Raw genomic sequence first — 17500 nt, 5'->3', positions numbered from 1 at the left:
AAATTTTGTGGTCAAGCGAGGAATTGAAGAATTATGGGAAAATAGTTTTCTTGATAATAATGTGGATATGAAGAAGAAGATAGAATATAGTAAAACAGGAGATGCTTGGCCATGCGTTTTATTAAGGAAGAAGAGTTTTGAAGATTTACATAAATTATATTATATATGTTTAAAAGAAAAGAATAAATTATTAGGAGAACAATATTTTCACTTACAAAATAGTACAAAAATGTTACAACATGGAAGATTAAAAAAAGTTAAATTAACAATGAAAAGAATTTTGACTGTTTTATCAAGAAGAGCTATTCATGATCAATGTTTAAGAGCAAAGGACATGTTAAAAAAACAAGAAGAAAGAGAATTTTATGAAATACAGAAATTTAAATTAAATGAACAATTATTATGTTTAAAACATAAAATGAATATTTTAAAAAAATATAATTCTTTTTCACTCGAACAAATTTCTTTAACTTTTTCTATAAAAAAAATAGAAAACAAAATACAACAAATTGATATTATACTTAATCCTTTAAGAAAAGAAACTATGTACTTATTAATTCCACATTTTAAATACCAAAGGAAATATTCCGATTTACCAGGTTTTATATCATGGAAAAAACAAAATATAATTGCCCTAAGAAATAATATGAGTAAATTACACAGGCTATATTGACGCGCATAAATATATACCCACATGTATATATATATATATATATATATATATATATATATATATAAATATATATATGTTTATATTTATTTTTTTTTTAAGGTTTTCTTTTTATGTACACAATGTTATTATTTTTTTTTTTATTTTTTTTTTATTTTTATTTTATTTTTTATATACGACCAATTAAATAAGAATAATAATATTCATATAACGTGTGTATAACGGCACTTATACACTAATTTAAAAAAAAAAAAAAAAAAAAAAAAAAACATAGACACACACAAATATTTATATATTCAAATAAATATTTTTAAAATATAAATCATACAACCAATACAATTCAACTTGTTTATTTATATATCATTTTAAATATACGTTAAGGTGTTACAAAATAAAAAATAAAAAAGGTTATTCTTTCGAGATATTTGTATGGTTTATTATAAAGGACAAAAAAATATACGATCAATTATTTCAGGTATATTCATAATATATAAATAATTATAAAATAAACAAAAAAGGTTGTGTATTATATTAAGTGGAAATAATACAAGGGCTGTATATAAAAAGGAGTATATAATATATATATATATTATTTTTTTTTCTTTGAAATTATGAAAATATGTGATATTATATTTATATACATATATTATTTTATATATATATATATATAATTATTTAAAATAATAAGGTCATTCTTGTGAGAATGAGGAGTTATAATAATATATATTATATGAATTATATAATAAAAAAATACATAAAATTAAACAGGCAATATATAAAATAATACAATATATTAAATTAATAAATAAAAAAAAAAAAAAAATATATATATATATATTATATATATCAAGTACACTTTTTACTTTTTTTTTTTTATTACATATTTAAAACTCTCCATAATAATATATATTATATTGTACATATAAGGTACTATCAATATATTTTATTTTTTCACCTAAAAAAAAAAAAAAAAAAAAAAAATTATTTTACACGAAAGGAAACCTTAAAAAAAAAATATATATATATATATATATATATATGTGAAAAAAGGAAAAACAAAATTGAATAAAAAATAAAAAACACAAATTTAATAATATATAATATATATATTTATATATATTATATTTATTTATTTATTTACATATTATATATCACTTGAAACTGTGGAAAAAAGTAAATGGCATATATATATATATATATATATATATATATATAATATATATATATTAATATAATACATTCTTAAACATTTGTTATAAATTTTAAAACAAGAGAAGAAAGAAAAATATATTAGTTGATTATTTAAAATTTTTTTTATTTTTAATTTTTTATATTTTTATTTTTTACATTTTTATTTTGATATTTATATTTTTATATTTTTTCGAATGTAATATATACAGAATATTGTATTTGTATATATATAATAATTTATACTTAAGTTTGATTATTTTAAAGATTTAAAAAAAAAAAAAAAACAATGTATAATTTAAACTTGACAGTCTTATTATATTTCTCATATTTTATTTATTGTATATTTGTTTCTTCGTATAGCACATCCAAAAGTAAAGAAAATGGGAATATGTTATTAACGAACATTCTTATGAATAAAAATAGAAAGAATGATTTAAATGAATTGAACTTTAATGAAGTGTATGATTTGAAGAGACCTAAAGGAAGAAATATTAAGAATTCAGAAATGATCAACAATAATAATAATAATGATTATAATAATATGAATGGTGGTTTAAAAATGAGAAAGAATGTAAATAAATTATTTAACACCTTATATCCTAATGATATAAATAAAGAAGAAAAAGAAATTAATAATTATAATAATGTAAAGGAAAAGAGAAGTTATATAAATAATACGAATAACATAAATCATAATAATAATAATAATGATATGATATATAAAAATGAAGAAGATAACTTACAACATATGAATGATATAGAAAATGTAAAAAGCATTAATAATAATATACAAAATAATAAAACATCTTCATATGAAAAACAAAAAACAACTTTTGACATTGTAGGTAATAATGAAAAAATGAAAAGTGAATCTAAGTTCGCTTTTGTTAATTATTTAAAAGATTTTTTTCAAAACTCACCTTATGTAAAAAATTTCCAAAATGCTATTGAAGTTTTTTTTAATAAATATGATCAGCGTATTTTGGAGTCTACTGTTTTTTTTAATTTTGATGAGACATTATTCTGAAGAATGATCAAAATGAAAAATACAATATAAATAAGCACATATGTGTATGTATATATATATATATATATATATATATTATAATTTCCATTGTGTAATACATACATATATTTTTTTTTTTTATTTTTATGTACATATCATTTTAAGGGAACATTATCGAAATTAATGTACCCTTATTTTGTTATTTTTTTTTTTTTTTTCTTTTTTTTTTTAAACTTTACACTTATAAAAAGATTCATTGATAGATAAATGTTTTAAAAATTATAATTATAATCCATCAGAAGAAATAAAAATATATCCATTACTCTTATCTGTTAAAATTGAAAAATGTATTATATATATATATATATATATATTTTTTTTTTTTTTTTTTTTTTTTTTTTTTGCTACTTTCTTCGTTTGAGATATTTCTACTCCTTTATTATTTAATCCAGCCACATTTTTCTCATCATCTTCTTTTACAAAATTTTCTTCGGAATTTACCTTTAAAGTATTAACATTTTTGTCCATGTTTTGTATTTTTTCCTCTACCCATATTTTTAATGATGAAAGATCATCACCAATAAATTTAAATAAATAATTCTTCATGTATATACAAATATTCTCATTAAAATTAGGGAATAACGAAAACATCAAAAAACTTTTAAATAAAAATTTATTGAACAAACGAATTTCATAGTTCTCATTTTCCTTTTTTATATAATATTCTATGTGTTTTTTTTTTCTTTTCTTTTCTTGCTTCCTCTTCTTTTGTTTTATAAAATTAAATAATCCCAAAGATATAAATTCGTTATATGTTAAATGTGTTATATTTTTTATATTTTTTATATTTTCCATACCACCCATACTTTGAATATTTTGAATACTTTGAATACTTTGTACATTTTGAATACTTTGTACACTTTGTACATTTTGAACACTTTGTACATTTTGAACACTTTGTATATCTTTAATATTTTCTAAATTCGTTAATTCCTTAGACATTGAAGTACATTCCCCCTTCAACAAATCATCCTGTTCTGAAGTTTTTCTTTCTAAATTGTTTTGGTGATTTACTTCGACATAAAAATAATCACATAATTGTTTTTCATTAGATTTATTAGTTTCTTCGTTAAAATGTAAGAAAGAAAATTGTTTTTTGATTATTTCGATTTTTTTACGTTCGTCTATTCCTTGATCATTCATTTTTCTTTGGATAATATGTAAGTATCTAAAAAAAATCTAAAACAAAAAAATAAATACATAAAGATAAAAATGTAAAAAAAAATATATATATATATATATATACATATATATATATGTTTGTATGATGTGCTCGTAATATTTAACCACGCACACTCTAAATAATCACCTTTTTGAGATGCTTTTTTTTAGGTTTTGAATAAAAAAAAAAAATCAGGAAAAAGAAAAAGTGCAAAAGGAAAATGTACCCATCTTGTTCTTTAGAATTCTTCATCTTATCATCATAATTATATACATGATACATTAAACCTGCTTGTAATATGAAGAAATTTTTATTTACACCATATATATTTACATATGAATTTAAAATATCCCTAAGAAATATAAAAGAATTCATTTTTTTCTTTCTATCTTTTATAAAATATAAACTACTTATGATAACATTTTGTAAATGTTCCTTTGAAATGACTAGAAAATGTTGTGAAATATATATGTAACTTAAAATATGGTTCAAGATTTTTCTTATATTAAATATATGTATTTTTTTAATAATTTTATTATCCATTGTGCTATTCATATCATATTTATTTTGTGTTATATATAATTCTTTCTCTTCATGGTTTATCTTGTCTACATTCATTATTTTTCCTTTTGTTTTCTTCTTTTTTTTCCTTTTTCTTTTTGTACTAAGAGTCATTGTAAAATAAAAGGGGATATGTCGATGGGCTTGAACATATCTTTTCAACTTTCCAAATATATAATTAATTTTTTTATATATACAGAAATAATGTAATGTTACAAAGTTGTAAATATAAATGTTTAATTCTTGGAATATGAAAAAATATGTTCTTAATATTATTAGTAAATTATTAAGAAGATATTTCATTTTATAAAAGAATCTATAATTATTTATAGAACGAAATTCTTTTACCCACAAATGAATATATTCTTCTCTTTTTGAAAATACGAGATTTTCTATAGTATCATCATTTTTAATTCTGTGTGTTATATTATTATTATTATTATTATTATATTCTATAACATTATTTGATATTATTGGTATAATGAACTTATTCATATTTAGTAATATTATATGAAAGAATGGGAAATCAAAATAATTTTGATGATCATCATATGTAAATAATTCTTTTTGATTTTTTGGTATATATGTAAATATAGAATCTATATTTGTTTTTTTTTTTTTATCATTTTTTAATGTATTTGTTGTTATATTAATGTGTATTATGGAATATAATAATTCGTTAACAAAAGAATCTATATCAATATATAATTGATGTTCTATATTAATTAAATAAAACTCATGATATATTATTAAATATATTTGTATATATATCCATTTATATATATATAGAATATATTTATTATAATGAATATTATGATTTCTTTGTTCTATGATCTCCGACCATATAATTTGTTGTATTTTATTTAACCTTTCAAGTAATAATAATTGAACGTGATAATTTTTAATTTTTAATTTATTATATTTATTATACATTTCAATAAATTGATTTATATATTTTATAGAATTAATAAAGTCTATAAATCTTGTAATATTTTTATATATATACTGTATACCTTTCTTTATATTTTTTTCCATTTTTATTTTCCATATAAATAAATTAAATAAATGAGTAATATATGTTTTTATTATATTAGAATATCTAAGTTTAAAATAAGAAGACATGGTTTCATCTATATTTATTCTTCTCATAAAATATTTTTCATCATAAATATTTTCATTTTTATTATCTTCATTATTTATAACATTATCATACTTATTGCTATAATGAATGTTATAACATTTTTTATCAAGATAATTCTTCATATATTTCTTACAATTCAAATTTTTTTTTTTTTTTTTTTCCTTTTTAATTAAAAAAGAAAAAACTTTTGATAATAATCTACTTGCATATGTATATATATCTTTCATATTTTTTTTTTTTTTAATAACATAATATCTTTGATATAACCCTCCGATTTTTTTTTTATAATTTTTTAAAAAATTTTCGATTTCTATAAAATTTTTATCAAACCGGTATATTTTATTTACAAAATAAAAATTGGAATGATTTGTTTTTTCTCTTTTTTTCATATTATCATGGTTTTTTTTGTTATTGTCTTCTTGACTATTATTTAAGTTTGGTTCATTATAAAATTTGTAATATTTATTTTGTATCTCCTTGTATCTTGTTGAATCCTTTATATTATATGAATGATACAAATATTTTGTATTTTTAATTTTACATTTAATATGAATTTTCCTTTTGAAATAATTTTTCAAATTATCATTCTTTTTTCTAAATATATATTTTTTCTGATATAACAATATATGTTTTTCGATATTTTCTTTTTCATCATTGTTCATTTCTGTTATATATTCCTTCTCTTTATCTATTTTAGTATTGTTTATATAATTATGAGGTTCCCTTTTTATTCTTTTTTTTTCTTTCATATCACATGAACAGTTATTATTAATACACTTATATAAAATTGAATTTATTTGTTTCAAACTTTTCTCTATATGAAAATGAAAATCTATAGCACCTCCATAATTTTTTTTCATATAAAATAGATCATCTACTGGACATATAAAATTTGAAAAAAATAAAATATTATTTTCAACATGTTTATTATAATTATTATATTCATTGTAAGATATCATATTATTATCATTACTATTATTATTATCTTTTAATATATTTGTATCTTTCTTTATAATATTTCCATTGTCCTTTTGCATTGAATTCTTCTCATTTGTTATTGTAACATCTTTTTCTCTATTCAAGTTTTTTTTTTTTTCTTCTTCTTCTTCTTCTTCTTCTTCTTCAATTTTTTTGTTATTCTGTTGTATATTCATTTTTGTAATATTTCTATATTGTATATTATTTTCTTCATCTGGTGAAAAGACAATCGATTGAATTTTCTTTTCTTTTCTCATATCCCCTATATGTACAAATTGGTTGTATAGAAAAAATTTCTTCGCTTTATATTCAAACATTATATACTCTTTTAATGAAAAAAAAAAGTTTATAATAATGTAACCATAATATTTTTTCATCTTTCCATTCTTCATAATCTCATTATTTTTTTTCACTTTATAAAATTTATCTTCATCATATTTTATACGATAATATAATAAATCCACTTGAAAAATATCCTCTTTCTTTTCATAAACTTTTTTTATTATCTCTTTTAACTTTTTTATTATGTTTATTTTGTTCTTTACATTCTCGTCATTCTTCTCTAAATTTTTTTAGACACACGTTCAACAGAAAAAAAAAAAAAAAAGAAAAAAAAAAAAAGAAAGTGCAATATCAAAATATATAATATTTATGAATAAATATTTATGTTTTTCTTTTTATGTGTAACCCTTATAATTATTAATTATTTATAATTACCATTTGATATATATCTATTATTATTACATATATGTTCAACTTCCTTTTTTATCTTATTAAAATCGTATATTTTTAATGTGAACTTTTTTTTCAAGTGTCTAGCTAAAAGTACAGTTTCTAAAAAGGAAAAAAAAAATATATACACATATAACATATATATATATATATATATATATATATATATACATATAAATAAGTGCATATTTTTTTTTTTTTCTTTTTTGAATATATGATACCTCTCTTTATTTTCCCCGTAATAACAATTTTTAATGGAAATGAGAATGTCCTATCACAATGTTTTGCTTTACACCTGTGATTATACGGAAATATAATATACAGCTTGAAATCATTAAAATATAATCCTACATCAATATATTATTACATATATATATATATATATATATATATATATATATTTTTCCCCTTCTTAACCTTTTTCTAAATATTTTCAACAATAAAAATTTTAAAATGCGCAACTCTTTAATATCTGAATCATAAATATTGTATACACATACACAGAAAATGTTTCTTATGTTTAAACATTTATACATTAATTATTATAGGAACATATGACTACATCTACCAAAAGAAATTAATAACATTTTAAATTTATTGAATAAAGCTAACTTTTTTCCATATCCTCCTTTGGTAAGGGAAGAAAATATTTTTCACCCTAAAAATAAAAAACAAATGTATGCACATATATATATATATATATATATATATATATAATTTTTTTTTTTGTTTTTTTTTCCCTTTATAACTAACCATTTTCTCTCTTACAGAGTTATAATCTACATCTTCCAACTTTTCAAATATTTTCTTTCTTTGATCATAAGGGAAATCATTTTTTTCATTCCCCTTTTTTTCTTTTATATAGAAATATTCATCAACATTACTTAAATATTTGATTAGATATAAGTAACCATATTTTTCCTTCCCCCTAATTTGTCTTCCACCTTGAAAAAGAAGTAATGTATAACAAATATATTTATATATATATATATATATATATATATTTTTTTTTTATTTTTATGAGTATATAAATTTTTAGGAACGAACCATAAATATTTTTTAAATCTAAGAGAAAAAAGGAATCAATATTATGAGGTTTTAAAAATACAAAATTTGGATCCAACTTGTACGTATATAATTTATGTGGATAATTTTCTTGTGAATATTTCTCATTTTTTTCGTTATTTTCCATAGGCTTTTTAAATATTTTTGATCTTTCAGTTGCATTAATCAATCTATTCATAAGTGTACTATTTTGTGTAAGTTCATTCATATCTTCTATTTTTTCAAGCAAAAAATTTCTTTCTAAAAAACATAGATGATCATAACTAAAAAATGAATTCCCAGAATTTATATTTATGTTGTTTATTTCTTTTGCTGCATTTATAAAATATTTTATTATAAAATCAATTCTTTTTCTTTTCTTTAAATTTTCTTTTTCCTTTACAAAAGGATAAGAAATATGTATATATATATATATATATATATATATATATATATATATGTATGTATGTACGTATTTATGTATATTTTTCTCAATTATGTTTAGTAGTACATAAATATATATATTACCAAATCACGTTTTTCACAATTTTCGTATTCTCTAAAGTTCCTTTTGTTCATAACCTTTTCTACATCCTTGTCATGACTAAAATGTTGCAATCAATAAAACATAATCATAAATAAATAAATAAATAAATATATGTATATATATATATATATATATATATGTATGTACTATTTTGTATACCTAAGTTTCAATTTACGATTTCTCAGATTATTTTCCATCTTTAACAAACACTCCTAATAGTTAATTTATGAGTGAAACGTTTTTTAAAATCAAAAGCAAACGTATAATTATAATGCAACAAATTGCAAATGAATAATATATAAATAAATAAATAAATATATATATATATATATATATATATATTGTGAACTACCAAATATTTATCCTCCTGGCGCATCTTATTATTCTCAAGCAACACATATTTAAAACTATAAAGAGAACATAACATATATTAAAATATATATCCAGAAAAAAAAAAAAAAAAATTTCCTTATTTTTTGAATATACTTGTAAGCACGTGCTATTTTCTTATTGAACTCTTCTATATAGACATTTGGTTCATAATATGATAAAATCTACAACGATTAAATATTTTACATTCTTTATGAAGTGTTCAATATTGTATTTGTATATATACATATATTTATGTATTTCTTTCTTTTTTTTAATTTTACTTTCTTCACATTATCCTCGTTATGAGAATGAAAAATATGATGACGTGTATATATGAAATCCTTATTAACAGTCTTAAAATAAGTATCATAGCTTTTGTCAAAATTTTCTTTATTATCAGCATCTATTAGGAATTTCTCAAAGTAAGAAATATCTAAATGTTCCTTTTTTTCCTTTTGAAAATTATCATCGTCTGAACATATTTCAAAATCCATTTTTTCTCTCTATATATAAAATTAAAAATACAAATATATATATATATATATATATGATTTGAATTTATTAGATAATATTTTATATCATAATAATCCCTCACAATGTTCCTCATATATAATATAATATATGTATTTTTTTATTTTTTTTTTTATCATCTAGACATAAAAAAATAATTTATTTTATAGCTTTGCATTTATAAAATTGAAATACTTATTAAAATAAGAATACGCATATATCTTTATTTAATATTTTAAACTCATTCGAACTAAAAGTTTATTCCCCTCATAAATACAAAACAATAATATAAATAAATAAATAAATAAATAAATAAATAAATAAATATATATATATATATATATATATATCCAGTGGAAATGATATTTTTATAGTGTTTATTTTGTACAGAACCAATGAATCTTAACAAAATTTAAAGTTTATATAAATATAAATAAATAATAAGAAAAAAAAAAAGAAAAAAAATCCAAGATGCACTATTATTACAAAAATGGCTTTCTATTCACTAGTATATATACCATATATATTTATTTATTCACAAACGTAATTTTTTTTTTTTTTTTTTCTTTTTCTTTTTCTTTTTCTTTTTTTAAGACACGTGAATCAGTTCCACATAGGGTCATCCGCGTCCACTACCTCAAAGTCTTCATTTTCTTGCTCTTCTGTACCTATGTTGTTCTCCACATTTTCAAATTCCATATTAGAACTATGAGGGGGCTCACCACCGTTTAACGTATTGTATCCATATATCAAACCTCCTGCTGCTAAGGCTACTAAACCTATTACTCCAGCAGCTATCGAAACTTTTTCACCTGTTCCCATCCCTTTTTTATCATTTGAATCTCCTGTATTATCACCCGATGATCCATCATTATTATTACTGTCAGATGGAGAAGAAGGAGTAGATCCTTCTACTACTGTTCCTCCGTTGGTAGATTCATCTTCACATGCTGGAACTATACAGGCTTCTCTTTCTTCAACTTTTATATTTTGTTGTGCACATGTCAAACCAATATTTCCATTTATATCTTGAGATGCAGGTATCAATTCCAAAGGCTCTTTTCTTTTCCTTATTTTAAATGATCCTTCCCCACATGTACTGGAACAATCTCCCCATTCTTCCCATTCATTACATAATGCATTTATACATGTATCATTTGATTGAGGACAATCTTCTTCTCTAAACAATGTATAGTCATTACAAACATCCGATGTATTTTTTGTTCTTGTTATATCTTTATTTTTCAATAATTCTAACTTTCGAGTTAATATTTTTTTATTTCGTTTATGACAATTGTTTCCGATCATATCTTCTTCTTTACATTCTACCCAAGTTTCCCAATCACTACATTCACCTCCGTCACATGGTGGTAAATGCAAACAATCTTGCGTTTCAACTTTATTATAGTATTCTAAACATTCCTTTTCATCTTCATCTCCAACCATATCAAACATGTGAGATATAAAATGTCGTATTCGAACACCAACATTACATGTCCTATCACACTCAGACCAATCTGACCAATCACCACAAGGGTTTTTATTTTCACATGTAGATTCTTCATCATATTCCACTTTATCTAAATAATGTCGCACTTCTTCTTCACATATATCAGATTTTTTATTATTATAAGAAGTAAATGTAGAATTTTTATGCCCCATCCCTCTTTTAGCATTATTATTATTATTATTATTATCACCACTACTAATAATGACATCATCATTTTTTAATACTCGAGCTTTCTGAACTCTTTTCCTAGGACTACATGGAGAAGACCATTCATTCCATTCTTCCCATTCAAAACATTTTTCATCAGAACATGCAGGAATAAAAGCACATACTTCTGTTTCACTCCTTTCAAAGATTTTGCAATTAGGATATTCTCCTATATATTCTGGTAAAATAGTAAACGTTCTACTTCTTGTTGAATATCCACAAGTTTTAGAACAAGATGACCAATCACTCCATTCTCCAATATCCTCACATATATCTACATTATTATTATCACCACATTCTTGAATATTACATGCTTCCATCTCAGTTGAATTAAATAATTTACACTTGTCATCATTGTCTAAAGAATTATCTCTATTCCTTACTCGTATACCTTCTCCACACGTTGCACTACACTCACTCCATTCACCGAAATCTCCACACATATCATTACAACCTGCATTTATAGGGCATGATCGATATTCGATAGATTTCAATTCCATACAAGAACTTCCATATTTCTCACCTATATATTCTTCTCCTTTTAATGTGTATGGTCCTTTCCTTTCCCTTTTGCTTAGCTGTGGAAAATACGTCCTATTGTTATTCCTACTACTGTTATTACTACCACTACTATTATTATTATTATTATTATTAATTGTAGGACACGTTTCAGGACAGGGACTCCATTCCTCCCATTCAGAACATTCGGCATCTTCAGGATAACCATTACAAATATACTTCATATGTATATCTGTTGAAGATAATAATGTATCCCATGATACCTTAACTATATTTTTACATGGCAAATAAGAAGGAGATGATGGTGGATTCCCCATAAGTCCCATATCTACTGAACCTTCACAATCCCCAAGTATTTTGTATTCCATTTCATCTATATTATCTATTGCGTATGCAAAAAAATCAATATTGTTTACTTTTAATAATCCAACTTCTTTTCTCAAATCATTCATATTACTGTTTGACTTTCCTTCAACTAACATTATTATTAATTTTTTTCTATTTGTTTCACTTTTTTTAAATACTTTTGTCCTTACATATTTTAAACTCTTTGCTATATCCTTCTTTTTTGAATATGATATTGGTAATTTGTTTATTTTTTTAATAATCTTCTTCTTTTGATAACTAATTTTTTTATTTAAGCTCCATTTTTCTTTAGTACTCTTTCCCATTTTTACAATAGTTATATGACTTCGATATTTTGACAAATAGTTTTGGTTCACTGTGTTTATAACAAACTGTTTTATATATACATTCCATTGATCTTTGGATATATTACTAGACTGATCTAATACAACAGCTATATCTAAAACCTTTGTACATATAATATTACTGTCATCATTATTACATTCATCATCATCATCATTATCATTACATGAAGGTGTATCTGGATTTACATTTCCTTCTGTCCCATTCCCATTGTCACCTCCATTATTATGGCTACTACTATCACATTTATTTACTTCTAAAAATGTATCAACACCACCAATATATGAAAAACTTTTAGATGCATATACATGTGGACAATTATCCCCATTCATATTACATCCTCCAGCATTAAATAATTTTCCCGTATTCGTTATACCTATACCTATAATCAATAACTTAATTGATTTCTCTTTATAATTTAAGTATATATCTTGTAATGCCTTCTCATCAGATATATCACTATTACTATTGGTTAATAACATAGTAACTTTTGGGGCGTTTTCTCTATTTCCTTTTCCAAAAGATTGTTGAATACCATATACTAACGAATCTAATATATTAGTTTTGTTTAAAACAGTCGAATTCTCTAACTTTCCTAATGTCTTTATTAATTCATTTTTATTATAAGAATTAACATCATCAAAGCCTTGATGAACAGACTTCTTTTCTAAAGATATTATCAACGAAACATGTACCTTATTTTTATCAATAACTAAACTGTTCATTATATTTTTTGAACAATCCATAAAATCACTTCTCCATGTATATGTACTATTTATTGTTGGAACTTCAATATATGTTAAGTCAAAATAATTCTCACATATACAGTCATCCTTAGAATTACATACAGATGAAGTATCTCCTGGTTTTTCTACTGGCTTATCTGTATGACATATTTTATCAATAATTAAATTTGACGTATATTTTAAATTATTCCATTCTGCTTTTACAACATATGGACAGTCACCATCCGATTTATCACATCCACCTAACAATCTTAATTTATGCATAGTAAGATCTCCAATACCAATCAGTAATAACTTTACATTTTCTTTCTTATACAAGGAACTCACTTCAGTTAAAATAAAATCAGACGTATCTGTATTATTCCCATCGGTAAGCAAAATATTTACTTTAGGAACATTTAATCTAGTAGATGTACTTTTTGCATATGAATATAATCCATATTTCAAAGCTTCTACTATATATGAAAATCCTCCTGATTTATAATATTTTTTCAAATCATGTATTCTTCTTACTAAGTTATTTTTATCATAACTTTCTTTTTGTCCATATTTAATGAACTCTCTTATTTTATCAGAAAATAATAATATTCCCATATTCACTTTCTTTTCACTTATTTCTAAATTACTTGCAAGTCCTATAGTAAATGGAACTACTTCCTTTTCCCAGTTAGAATATCCAATACTTGCAGATTCGTCCATAATTAATGTTAAGTCGTAGGTATTGTGGCATAAACATTCGGTTCCACTACAAGGTGTTGATTCGGAAGGAGTTCCAGGTGTTGATTCGGAAGGAGTTCCAGGTGTTGATTCGGAAGGAGTTCCGGGTGTTGATTCGGAAGGAGTTCCAGGTGTTGATTCGGAGGGGCTTCCTGGTGGCAATACCACTTCATTGTCACATATTTTTTTTACAAACACTTCTGATACACTTTTCAATAATCCCCATTCCGTTTTAATAACAAATGGGCAAACAACATTTGGTTCACAACCAACTAACATTTTCAATTTATTCTCATTTGCTGTAGAAACTCCTACTACCAATAATTTCACATTTTCTTTTCTATATAATAATGCAATATCATTTAATCCCTTTTCTGATTCATAGGAATCATTTCCATCTGTAAATAACATGGTTACTTTAGGTGCTTCCTTTCTATTTGAAAGTTTGCTATAATATGTTAATGCATATCGTAGAGCTTGTATTATATATGTCTTCTTTCCACTTCTATAATCTCTTTTTAGATCATTTATTTTTGTCTGTAGTGTCCCTTTTTCATATCTTGCATTGTCATAAAATCTAACAATGTCTCTAGTGTGTTCAGAGAAAAGCAAAACGCCCATATGCACATTTTTATAACTTATATTTATTCTTTTAATAATTTCCAAAGCAAATGGAATAACTTCGTTTCTCCATATTAAATCAGATATACTAGCTGATTCATCTAAAACTAAAGTGAGATCATAAAAATCTTTACAATAGCAATCTTCCATGTTTATACAAGGATTCTTTTCTGGTTCTGGTTTTTCCACTGGATTAGGATTTTCTTCTGGAGTTGGTTTTTCGACTGGATTAGGATTTTCTTCTGGAGTTGGTTTTTCCACTGGATTAGGATTTTCTTCTGGAGTTGGTTTTTCGACTGGATTAGGATTTTCCTCTGGATTTGGTTTTTCTACTGGTTCAGGATTCTCTTCAGGTTTTGGTAATTCTACTGATCCCGTATTACATATCTTATCTGTAAGTATTTTAGTTATATTTGTTAAATCATTCCATTCACATTTAATAACTCGTAGACATTCTTCATTTTCATTACAACCAGCTAATAATTTTAAACTTTTCTCCGTAGCTAAATTAACCCCTACTACTATTAGCTTCACATTTTCTTTTCTATATAATAATCCTACATCTCGTATATCTTTTTCCTTTTTAGAAGTTTCATTACCATCTGTAAATAATATTGTTACCTTAGGTGCATCAACTCTATTATTGGGGTGTCTTGTAAAAGTTTTTAATGAATATTGTAAAGCATCGACAAGATGGGTAGCACTACCATATCCATATTTATCTTTTAATTCTCTAACTAGTTTTATCAAATCGTTTTTCATATATCTTGTTTCCTGCTCATAACCTATATCCGTTTTCATAGAATTAGCGAAACGCATAATTCCAACATGTATTTTATCTTTGTCGATGTTTAAATTATTCAAAACTTTTTCGGCAAATGGAACTACATCTTTCTTCCATTTGTTGAGAGTTATACTTCGTGACTCATCTAAAATTAAAGTTAAATCGTAATAATCCTCACAAAAGCAATCATCACCTTGGCAATGTGTTGGTGTGGAAGGTTCTGGTTCTGGTTCTGGTTCTATTTCCGATTCTGTATGACATATTTTATTAGTTAATCTCTTTGTTATGTCATTTATAGTTTCCCATTCTGCTTTCATGGAGTATGGACAATTGGTATTTTCTTCACACCCAGCTATTAATTTTAACTTATTATCTTCAGCAGCAGCTACACCAAGAACTAATAACTTTACTCGTTCTCTTCTGTATGTCAAACCCATTTCCAAAAGTTGTTTATTAGATGCAGAATTTTCATTTCCATCAGTAAATAATATTGTTACTTTAGGTGCATCATATCTAATATTTTTATGTTTTGTATAATTTTCCAGAGAATATTTCAATGCACCTAATATTTTTGTTCCTCCTCCGCAATAATAATCTTTTTTTAATTTTTCTACTTTTTTTAGAAGCTCATCTTTTTGATATCTTAATTCATCACCATAAGTGACGTAATCTCTATTTTTACTAGAAAATAACAAAATTCCTACATGTACTTCATTTTTGCTTATTTTTAAATCGTTTATAATTTTATCAGTAAATGGAATAACATGGTTTTTCCAATTTTTTGATCCTATGCTTGCAGATTCGTCCAAAATTAATGTTAAATCGTAATAATTTTGGCAGAAGCAATCATCTCCAAGACAAGGTGGCGGTGGTACAGATCTAGTTGCTACAGTGTGTTGTACTTGAAGAAAGGATTTGTTTGTTAATTTTTTATTGAAAGTTTTGACATTACGTTTCTTTGTCAATTTAGTATCCTTCTTATTTGTTTCTTCATTTTTTGCATAGTGCGTTCTTATAATGTGCAAATGCAAAAAAAGTAAGAAGCAGGAAAATATTAATACAAATGCTTTCTTCATTTGTTATTTGTTTAATTTTTTATTTGAAATTTTTTAGATGATGAAATAGATAAGTATATGTATGAATATATTTTTTTTTTTAACTGAAGCTTTAAAATAGATAAAGTTAAAATATTGTAAAACATATGACAGAATTTGACAATAATAATAACAAATATTTCAGGTAGAGAAACAAGAGTAATGTGTTATAAAAGACAGTTTCTAAAAACGTGTGAAAAATATATGAATTGCCTTAGATCTTAAACAGGTATATAAAAGAAATGGCGACACAAAAAAAAAAAAAAAATATGAATATAATAAAAATATAACAAAATACAAATATATATTTAAAAAGATATGGAAAAAAATACATAAAAAATAAGAATATCGTTGTTATAAAGACATATGAATATTATAATAAAAAAAAAAAAAAAAAATACAAAAAAATAGAAGAATTTAAAAATATGTACAATTTATAAATTTTGGTAGAAAAATATTATGTATTATATATATATTAAAAAAAAAACAAAAAAAAAGGATAAAAATAAAATATAACAATTATAAAAATAATAAATATAATAATTTATTTTAATTGGGGTATAAATGTCTTTATTAATTTATTATTATTTTTATTTATTTTATTTTATGTTGTTTTTTTT

At 22.7% G+C, this 17500-nt stretch overlaps 4 protein-coding genes across 4 annotated transcripts in view; 2 read left to right on the top strand and 2 right to left on the bottom strand.

The window, feature by feature from the left end:
• The window catches only part of PRSY57_0314800 (mitochondrial ribosomal protein L29/L47 precursor, putative), a gene marked incomplete at both ends in the record, with an annotated part of 702 nt that extends 29 nt beyond the window's left edge, over positions 1-673 (top strand). The window contains one exon of the mRNA XM_012905772.2: positions 1-673. This exon is cut by the window's left edge and continues 29 nt beyond it. Within this exon, the coding sequence (XP_012761226.1) occupies positions 1-673 (673 nt within the window).
• Positions 674-2147: 1474 nt separating this feature from the next.
• PRSY57_0314700 (hypothetical protein) lies at positions 2148-2888 on the top strand (the record flags this gene model as incomplete). Its single annotated transcript, XM_012905771.2, has 1 exon — positions 2148-2888. The coding sequence occupies one exon, from the start codon at positions 2148-2150 to the stop codon at positions 2886-2888; it is 741 nt and encodes a 246-aa protein (XP_012761225.2).
• Positions 2889-3139: 251 nt separating this feature from the next.
• Positions 3140-9958, bottom strand: PRSY57_0314600 (hypothetical protein; the record flags this gene model as incomplete). Its single annotated transcript, XM_012905770.2, has 14 exons — positions 3140-3196; positions 3276-4106; positions 4237-7331; positions 7487-7603; positions 7723-7796; positions 7919-7973; positions 8114-8159; positions 8255-8445; positions 8549-8942; positions 9074-9149; positions 9252-9304; positions 9445-9499; positions 9579-9646; positions 9746-9958. The coding sequence occupies 14 exons, from the start codon at positions 9956-9958 to the stop codon at positions 3140-3142; spliced, it is 5325 nt and encodes a 1774-aa protein (XP_012761224.2).
• A 619-nt stretch (positions 9959-10577) lies between these two features.
• On the bottom strand, positions 10578-16862 carry PRSY57_0314500 (circumsporozoite- and TRAP-related protein; the record flags this gene model as incomplete). Its single annotated transcript, XM_012905769.2, has 1 exon — positions 10578-16862. The coding sequence occupies one exon, from the start codon at positions 16860-16862 to the stop codon at positions 10578-10580; it is 6285 nt and encodes a 2094-aa protein (XP_012761223.2).
• Between the last annotated feature and the right edge of the window lie 638 nt (positions 16863-17500).

This window comes from Plasmodium reichenowi, chromosome 3 (assembly GCF_001601855.1).
Source record: "Plasmodium reichenowi strain SY57 chromosome 3, whole genome shotgun sequence".
NCBI classification, from domain to species: Eukaryota; Apicomplexa; class Aconoidasida; order Haemosporida; family Plasmodiidae; genus Plasmodium; species Plasmodium reichenowi.
This window is presented reverse-complemented; position numbering and strand designations above follow the sequence as displayed.